We start from the raw sequence: 10,230 nt of genomic DNA on the forward strand, positions 1-10,230 counted from the left end.
AAAAATTATTATTTTATATTATTATATATGCAATATCATAATATATACTATTGGTATTATTTTATTGTTATTTTTATAGTAGTAGTATTTATTGTTGTTGTTGTTAAGTGCTATTGACGTGAAACCAACTCACAGCTGAGCTTCCAGCAGGTTTTCAAAGGCAATAAATCACAGGGGAGGAGACTGTCCATCTTTCTCCCAGGGAGTTGTTGGTGGATTTGAACTGTGTACCTCTGCACTGGCAATACAATTCCTTATCACTAAGCCACCAGAAACTACTGACTGCATCAGAATTTTATTAACACAGTATAAAATTGCAGGGTTTCTCTTCCTTCTTTCTGGTCACTCAGCAGGAGGAAGGTTCACTTGAGCAAAATAAAGAAGTCACTTTAAAAAAAAATAACATATCTGAGTGTAGCACAAGTAAAATTTTAGCAACCCACTATAATTCCTTTAATAAACCCTGAGGTACAATGCTTAAGGCTTAGGTGCTAAGAGGCTGTGCAAAGCCATGTAGCACTTTCATCTGAGAACCATCTGGAGATCTGCTTCCCATAAAGATTACAGACCAGAAAACACTAGGAGGCAGTTCCACTCTGTAGCATGGGGTTACTATGCATCACAGTCACCTAGATGACATCCAACAAGAACTACACAATTCTTCATAACAGTGTAACTGTTAGTTGCCCTGTATTTGGCAGAATACCATTTTATATATTTAGGATTCTTAGACTCAATCTATTCATCACTAGTCCCATGCCTGGCAAGCCAGGAGCTGACAAAACAGCTGCTGAAGAGAGTCAACCTTCATAGCCTCAAGCCCCCAAATAGTTTGTATTCCATTTAGCCTCACTGGCCCTAATGGACTTGTTAGGACCTCTGCATTGTTACTTCAGCATCCTTCAACCGTGCTCCTCCTTATTCTTTTCCTTTTTTTTTAAACTGTTTTCAATGCAACTGTACTTTGGAAAGGCAAGAGTTTTTTGGTTTGTGGGCTTTTTTAGGTACATTTTGAAGATGTTTCCATTTCCTTTTTATAAATTTTTTTATATTTTAATAAAAGTTTATAGAGAACTTGGATTTACATTCACATTGTTGCAAGTTTTCCTCATTGTCCCCCTTCATCCCCCAGTTTGCTTTTTTATTTAGAAAAAAAATTCTTTCATTGTTACACAGACCCCCCCCCCAAAAATCTGTGCAGCTCTTATTCTGGACTCTTGTCATAACAATAATACCTAATCATATATTCCTTTTATACAATTCTCTCCTTTGTCTGTTTCACTGCTGTGTACATTATTTATCCCCTCTTTACTTAAAAAGAAGGATTAGGAGAACGTACATTCTAGGGTGATTAGGATTGCCTTTTGTCTGAATGAGATACCATGGCAATTATCCTCTCCTCAAAAGTCGTATCCTTACAATAGACTTACTTTTCCCATATTGTCTACCATGTTTGGGTATAAAAGACAGTTTTATAGAATAGAAATTTGTTTCCTTCAATCCAGCCTGGGAACCTGCAGCAGTTTCATTTCCACCACCTGTTTTACACATTATCTCTCTCTTTTTAACTTGTTACTATGATTTGAGTGAAAGATTGCACAGCAAATTGGTTCTCTATTCAACAGCTCATGAACGTTGTATTTCATGACACTGATGGCAATTCTCACATCATAAAAGCACCCTCCTCATTTCTGTCTTGTGTTTTCTGTATGCGTCCTCTTATCTTTTATATTTGTATGGAGCAGAATGACATTTACATGGAGGTAATTAAGATGTTTCCTTGTATTGTCTTAGAGACTTGGAGATAAGATACCAAATTAAAAACCTCATGAAGAAAGACATAGACAGAACAAAAGCTTTCATATAACCAAAAGGCTGCAAATGAATGGCAATAAGTGAATTAAGACTTTGGAAGGATTTCAGTAGACTGGATAAAAAAAAATGAAGCCATATGAGACTGAGAACAGCATAAAAGAAAGGGAAAGTTGTGACATACACAGCAAGAACAGTAAGCAAAAGTAAGATCAATGTGGACTGAGGACATTCTGGAAGTTTTGCAGTCAAGGAAGAACTTGGGCTCCCCCTTGAGGGGTGGGTAGAATTTAAACAAAAATACCAAAAATACGCAGAAGGAAGAGAAAGAACATCACACTGGTATGATGGTGCAAACAGGCTGAAGACTAGAAAGAAAGAAACCCATTTGATAAGAGCAGGAGATGTGATCATATGCATCAGACTATCCAATACAATGCAATAAAGCAAATGGAAGAGCACGTATCTCTGGTCATCTCTTTCCCTGACTGCAATTTATCCCTAATCCAGATAACCTAAAACTTAATTTTCCAATATTTGGCCAAAATCACTCTACCAAAGCACGGAGAGTTATTTAAGCCTTCTGTGTAGAAGGGACTCACAGTAGCTCATTGATATTATTTATTTATATTTAGATAGTACTTATAGTAGGCATCTCAGTGACATGTTACATGTTGGGCTGATTACCAAAGACTGACTATTCAAATCCATCGGTGCTCCACAGGAGAACATAGGACTGTCTCCTTTTGTAAAGATTATATTTAGATAGAACTCTGGTGGACCACTAGCTGCTCCATGAGAGAAAGACAGGCAGTCTCCTACCACACAATTTACTGCCTCTGAAAACTCCTCAGAGGGTCAGCTATGGGCTGGTTCTAATACAACAGTACACAACAACAATAACATATGATACTGGTCTTGGTGACATAGTGTACAACATGTCAGGCTGTCAGCTAAAAAGTAAGTGGTTCAAACCTATCAAGTAATCTATAGGAGAATGATAAAGCAGCCCCCTTTTGAAAACATTTACAGAACTGGAAATCTGATGAAAGGTTGTCATGAGTCAGCACCAACTCTAAAGCAATGGGCTGAGGTCTGTAGCATGGTACAGACAGGTCCATCGCTCCCAGGAGTCAGCAACCACTCCCATATTTATATGCACACAAAACCAGAGAGAAAAACCAATAAACACAGCATGCTACAGTGATTCTCAGTTACAAAGCCACAGTGTTCAGTGTGACTGCAAGTAATCTGGAATTAATGTTAGGACCCAAATTTTGAAAATATTTTTCTAAGTCAGAGATGATTTAATGTTATCTCTATAATAAGACCATCTTACTCCCAGACATTTAATACTCTTTATAAGTAAAAAGAGAAGGGAGTAGAAGGAATTATGAGTACTATTCACAAGTTTATTTCATCTGCCCTCATAATTTGTGAATGCATTAAATAATCTGAGAACACCCAAGGGATGGCATGGACCACTGCGTCTAGTGCGTGGCTCAGGCAAGTGGACGCAAAGAGGGCTAGAGAATGTCAGTCCCGATGAGTCAGCATGAGGGGCAGCTAGCTCAAGTTTAAAAGCAAGCCACTCCTTCTGAGGAAGCGTGTTAAAAGTTTATTGAAATGCTCCTTGACTTTTCCTGAGGCACTTCTGACCCACATTAAAAGAAAATCTCACTGCAGAATATTTCCCATACTCAGACTAACTGAAGGATGAATTATAGTTAAATGCTGTTTAGCCACTGATGGCCCTCCATAAAGAGCAGTGGTGGTAGAAGTGAAGTTTACCATTTCAGAACTGCTAATAATCATATAGGTAGTATTTACAGCGTTCTAACACGTGTACATGACTATGAGTCTCAGGCAACCCGATGGCACATTACAACACAACAACAGGCACATGTACAGCTTGTGTTGATGATGAAATGATGCCATAACTTTTGCACACACACTTTAGTGGGTGTTAAAGATTCAAATAAATCCTAAGACTCTACTTGCATGACCTTAGAGCAGTTACTTGATCAAGGTCCTTGCTTGAATTCTCTTGGCTTACAAAATAAAAATAAAAAGAGTAAGCGTGGGCATAGTTCAGTGGTGACTAATTTTATAAAACATAATGAATGGCAATGTTTGCATGAAACACAATGTAAATGAAGTAAAACATAATGCACATGAACTTTGTAAGCAGAATAATATGAAATAAAAATTTCCTTAAACCCCCCAAAAACATTATCTATTGTTTTGCATTCATGTGAAGATGAACTAATGTAAATAAATCATTTAGGCCAGTGCCTGCCACATTATACATTCTCTGACAATCCCAATTTCTGTATATGTATCATTGCAACTTCTCTCATTGCCCTATCAAGTCAGAATCAACTCACGGCTGACCTTCCTTTGGTTTTCTGAGGGTGTAAACCATAGGGGAGGAGACTGTCTATCATTCTCCCACTGAGCTGCTGGTGGATTTGAACCCAAAGAAGCTCAACCCCTGGGTTTGCAGCCCCTACAGACTATGCCACTAGCACATATACAGTATCCTATTAATATTCTAATACCTGTTTTGCCTAAAAGAAATGAAACTAAAGCACATTAACTCTTCATTCTCACCTACCACTTTTTAAGTAGTTGTTTTGTACTGTTGAATTGGAAGTGACCCACAGCTGATCCTTCAGTGGGTTTTCAGAGGCAGTTTAATAGTCTGGGAGGGGAGTGCCCATCTTTCTCCTGCTGAGCAGCTGGTGGATTTGAACTACATGCCTCTGGGATTGCAGCGCACTTCTTACCACTAGGCTGCCAGAGCTCCCTAATACTAATTTATCTTTGTTATGGCTATAAGTACTGCTCTGAATCTTTCTTATTTATGGGATAAGAAAAATAGCACTTGCTCATCTGATCTCACAGACCTGAAAGACTCGACAGCCTACGTGAAACTATTCTGGAAATGAAAATGTTCTACATATGTAAAGTTATTAGCTGAAATCTTAATCTGCAACTCATAATACTAAAATAGATCTGTCATTATTGCTGCAGATAAACAAATGTATGGTAGAATTACCATATCATGACTCAAATCCTATTCCCAGAGCTTAGCTAATTAATTAAATTTAATTTACTTTAATCATATGGTGATTCAGTACCTTCATGTGATAATGATTCATGTATTTTAATTTGCCAAATGTTGCTTCTAGATTATTTTAAAAAATGTCTTTTTGAATTCTTTCTTAGGAGAGTCACGACTTAGACACTGGATAAGATGCAAGTTATTTTATGTCAACAGGAGCCAAATCATATGTTTATTCCTATTTTAGATCATCCATGCATAGAGCAGTGACAAGGAAGAAGCTGCAGGGTGTGGCTGATGTGGCAGGGGCTTCTGGAGCTGGATCTCAGTTTAGTCACTGATTAAGTGTATTTCCTTTTCAGACGTTTATTTTTACCTTCCTGAAATTGCATCTGAAAAATGGGACTATTTAAGAAGTACTAGTTAAAAGACAGTGATCACAAAGGGCAGAAAAGAGTCTCTGGCACACAGTAAATAATCTCTAAATGAAAATAATGTAGCAATCAAACCAAGTGGGACCTACTTACAGTTCACAGATGCCAGCTCTAGCAGGGATGAGAGGCACAAGCTGCAGGAGAAGTTTGACACCATTTTGCCATTCTTCTTCTCGTTCAAATTCACAGTACAAGTAGCTACATTCGTCAGAAGAAAACTGGTAGAATACATAGGTGTCTTGAAAGTAGAGATGCTGGTCCACTGTTTGAAACAAAAAAGATGTGGATTGGTTTTATAAAGTTACATTCTTTATGTACAGAATAAATCTTGGTGCATAACAGAGATGGAAAGGAAGAAGGGAGTAAAAATGGATAAATGATAAGTTGGATGAAGGAGAAGGCAATATACAACAAAGCATTAGTTATACATTGTGATTAACTAGTGACAAGTAATGTTATACAACAAGATGTCTATAAACTATGTATGAAAAAAACTACGTATGAAAAACCAGTATGATTTGTAAACGTCCCTCAAACAAAAATAGATATTTTTAAAGTATGTTATTTGGACTGTCATAAACTAAGTAATAAATCCAAAAGTATAATGATTACTAGGGAGACAAAAATAGTACTATAATTATGCATTCTAAGACTATTCATCTTCATAAGCTCATTAAACTAAAAAGGATTTACTGATCTGTCTCTTTTTCTTATGTGACCTTTAGCTATCATAGTCACATGCATTTTATAATTTTTCTACTTCAAAAACACAAAAGTCAAAGTCATTGCTGTTGAGTCAGAATCAACTCTAAGCAGATGAAATCAACAGTAACTCAAAGAGAGAGATGAGAAAGTTTTTAGTGGTCCTATGTGAATTTTTTCGTTCATCCATGTTCAAGGCCTCAAACCTGTTCCTGAGATGGTTCTGAAATTCAGGTGGGATAGACTCAAAGTTTTATTTTGGTTCTCGTGGATTCAGCTTAATTTTCCACAGCTTCAGCTTGAACTTGCATATGAGTAGTTGGTGGTCTGTTCCACAATCAGCTCCAGGCCTAGTTTTCACAGCTGATATTGAGCTTCTCCAGCAGTTCCTTCCACAGATGTAATCGATCTGATTCCTATGCATACCATCAGGTTTGATCCATGTGTATAACCTGCATTTATGTCTCTTAAAAAATGTGTTTGTGATGAATAAGTCATTGATTGTGCAAAATTCAATCATTCTATCTCCAGCTCCATTTCTGTCTCTGAGTCCATGTTTTACAACTACTGATTCTTCTCTGTTCCCAACTTTTGCATTCCAGTCACCCATTATTATCAATGCATCTTGATTGCATGTTCGATCGATCTCTGACCGTAAAAGTTGGTAGAAATTTTCTATTTCCTCTTCTTTGGCTCTGGTTGTTGGTGCAAATATCTGAATGATAGTGGTATTCACTGGACTTCCTTGTATGCATATGGATATTATCCTGTCACTCACAATATTGTCCTTCAAGACAGATCTAGAAATGGCTTTTCTAACTATGAAAGCAACCCCATTTTTCCTCACCTTTTCACTTCCAGAGTAGTATATCATATGATCACCTGATTCAAAATGCCCCATGCCAGTCCATCTCATCTCTCCAATGCCTAGTATGTCAATATTTATGCATTCCATTTCCTCCTTAACATTATCTAATTTTCCCACATCCATGGTTCTCACATTCCATGTTCCAATCACTAGTGTCTGCTTACAACTGTTCCTCTTCCTTTGTATTTCCATACTCAGTTGCCCTTTCTGTCATTCTATGTGTGTTCTGTTGTACATAGGGTTTTCAGAGGTCTGCTATTTTGGAAGTGGATGGTCAATCCTTCTTCCTAGTGTATGTCAATCTGAACGTTCAGATCTACAGAAGTATTCAACAGATAAGCATTTTAGAGAAGAAGTGAAAATACATCCCTTACTGTGGAATTAACCATTAGTTTCACTTGGATCAAGTGCCCTGACCCATTATTTCTTTGCTCCACCATCCATCAAGATACCCCTCCACTTCTACTCACTCCCTTCTTCTTCACCTATCTCCCACTGTCAAGCCCTTGATCTGATAGCTTATATCTAAAGCTTCCTTGGTTTCTGTGATTCCAGATTCATCAGCTGCTAACAGTTTCTTATGCTGTAACAGATCATCTGGGAGGCTGGGCTCTATGAGGAGAAATGTGACATCAGGATTGGTGGAAGATCCATAAACAATCTGAGTTATGCAGATGACACAACCCTGCTTGCTGAAACTGAGAAGGACCTGAAGTGCTTGCTGCTGAGGGTCAGGGACTGCAGCCTTCAATATGGATTGAGGCTCAATGTCAAGAAGACAAAGATTCTCACCACTGGACCAACTGGCAGCATCAGGATGGATGGTGAAGAGATTGAGATTGTTCATAGCTTTAGTTTGCTTGGCTCCACAATCAACATTCTTGGCACCAGCAGCCAGGAAATTAAAAGACGTATTGCCATGGGAAAGTCTGCTGTTAGGGACCTCTCTAAAGTACTTAAGAGCAACAGTGTGTCTCTGGAGACAAAGGTGCATCTGGTACAGGCCATGGTCTTTACAATCACTTATGCATCAGAGAGCTGGACAATGACCGAGAAGGATAGAAGGAGTATTGATGCTTTTGAGCTTTGGTGTTGGAGAAGAGTGCTGAAGGTGCCATGGACAGCTAAGAGAACAGACAGATTTACCCTGGAGAGGGTTAAATCGGGCTGCTCCTTGGAGGCAAGGATTCTGAGGCTTTGTCTGACATACTTTGGTCATGTTGTAAGGAGAGACCTGTCCTTGGAGAGGGACATCATGCTTGGGAGGGTGGAGGGCAGGCGTAGGAAGGGAAGGCCCTCTGGGAGACGGACTGATTTGGTGACTGGCGCAATTGGGATGAGTGTGACGGAGGCAATGAGTTTGGCACAGGACAGAGCAGAGTTTAGAGCTGTTGTACACAGGGTCACTATGAGTCGCAAGCAACTCGACGGCACATAACAACAACATGTGATTTTTTATACAATTACTTTAGAAACGAAATCCGTTTCTTTTGAGTCAATTCCAATTCACAGGGAACCCCAAGCACAGCTGAATTGTGCTCCAGGAGGTTTTTATTGGCTGAGGTTTTAGAAGTACATGGACATGCCTCTAGGTGGAATCAAATTTTCCTGCTTTCTCAGTCAGTAGTCAAAAGCACTAACTGTCTGCATAACCCAAGGATTTTACTTTAGTGACACACAAATACCACATGAAGACAGGTTTTAGAGTGGTAGTCCTCACCAGGTGTGATTCTATTCCCTGAGATAATTTGGCCGTATCTGGTGATGTCTGACTGTAAAAAGTGAAGGTTGATAACAGCACGTTGGCCAACATGCAACAATGCACAGAAAAACCCTCACAATCAATATGTCACTACTGCTAAGGTTGTGCAATCTTTTGTCAAAAGAATCAAGAACTAGATACTTTTCCAAAGAATATTATTAACACAAAATGCTTGGGTAACCAGAAGTGTAAACCTAATATGTAAGTTAATACTACTTCTCTTCCTCAAAGGTTGTTACTGTTGTGTGTGTTGTCTAGTCAATGTAGGTTTATCACAATCTGATGTGACAGGATAGAACTGCTCTATGAGGTTTTCTAGGGCTAATTTTGTACTGTGGTTAGAGTGGAAGTTTATTCACCAGACTGGTGTTCCATTCAACCATTCATGTACATTTATGTTTTATGATGTTGACTATAATTTCCACACTGCGTCAGCTTGCTTCCCCCAGCTTCCTGAGTATCTCATTCCCATTCGTCTTTCTTTTCTTTATTCCTGTCATCTGAGCTTTATCTCCAGGCAAGCACTGCCTCTGGGATCTTGTAGAGTTGTAAGAATGGACACTCTCCCAAGTGATACGCCTAACCTTATAGATCTGACTGTCATTCACGGGGCCACAGGAATGGCTCAGTTCAGCCTCGAAGAGTGACTATGCACTATTGTCTCAGGGGTTCTTGCAGTCTCTAGCAGACCAGTAAACTGCACCATTTTTATGATTTTGAGTTTTGTTCTCACTCTCTATCCATGACCGTTCATGTGATCCCTTCCAATTTGCTTAGCAATGCTATCCAACAGCATCAGGCATTTCTGGTCTCCAGATGGTAGAAACTGAAGCTCACAAAGTCTGTTAGTGCTGTGTCCTATTTCCGTGTATTGTAGATTTGCTTCACACCATCGGTTGCACTTTAGACAGCTGCTTGCAAGCTTGTAGGTCCCTAGTTTTTAGTCATTGGGTAAAAAAAATATTGGTTTTGTGGACTATGCTATTAGGCTGAAATGTTTGTAAGATCAAATCACCACACCTTCCTCCAAATAAGCCACTTCACCCAGCAGGTCTGAACTCCCAGCTTTTCAGTCAGCAGCTGAGCAGTTAACCCCTCAACTACCAGGGATCCTTTCAAAGGCAGAGAACTAGTTATCTAAAGAAGTACATTAGGTCCTAGGTATACTGGCTCTCGGAGCAGATTAGAAGAGCTCTGGTGGTGTAGGGTCTAATATATTGAGCTGCTAACCAAAAAGTCAGTAGGCTGAACCCACAAACTACTCTTTAGGAGAAGATGTAGAGTCTCCCCCCATAAATACATACAGCCTTGGACACCCAACAGAGGGTCACTCTAAGGCAGAACCAACTTGATGGTAAGGGGATGGGTATGCTTGCTGCTTGTCTTAAGAAGACTGAAGTCACATCCTTAGTTTTGCTATCACATTGGACTCAAGGTCATGCTTCCCTAACCCTATACACTCTGGCTTTCCATTTTTATTATCCACAGAATAAAAGAGAGGGCTTTGTACTTACCAACCAACATCTGAGTAATATGGTTAAGTATTAATAGTGCTCTAATCCAATTGGCAGCATCAGGATGGATG

The 10,230-nt window shown here is 39.1% G+C and overlaps 1 protein-coding gene across 1 annotated transcript in view; it reads right to left on the reverse strand.

Moving 5' to 3' along the window:
* RAPGEF5 (Rap guanine nucleotide exchange factor (GEF) 5) overlaps window positions 1-10,230 on the reverse strand; it is a 325,340-nt gene that overhangs the window by 240,377 nt on the left and 74,733 nt on the right. Inside the window, exon 5 of the mRNA XM_006880289.1 lies at window positions 5,407-5,575. Within this exon, the coding sequence (XP_006880351.1) occupies window positions 5,407-5,575 (169 nt within the window). The remainder of the gene's footprint in view (window positions 1-5,406; window positions 5,576-10,230) is intronic.

Source organism: Elephantulus edwardii, unplaced genomic scaffold, assembly GCF_000299155.1.
Source record: "Elephantulus edwardii isolate Elephantulus edwardi_28Jun2011 unplaced genomic scaffold, EleEdw1.0 scaffold00007, whole genome shotgun sequence".
In the NCBI taxonomy this organism is placed as follows: domain Eukaryota; kingdom Metazoa; phylum Chordata; class Mammalia; order Macroscelidea; family Macroscelididae; genus Elephantulus; species Elephantulus edwardii.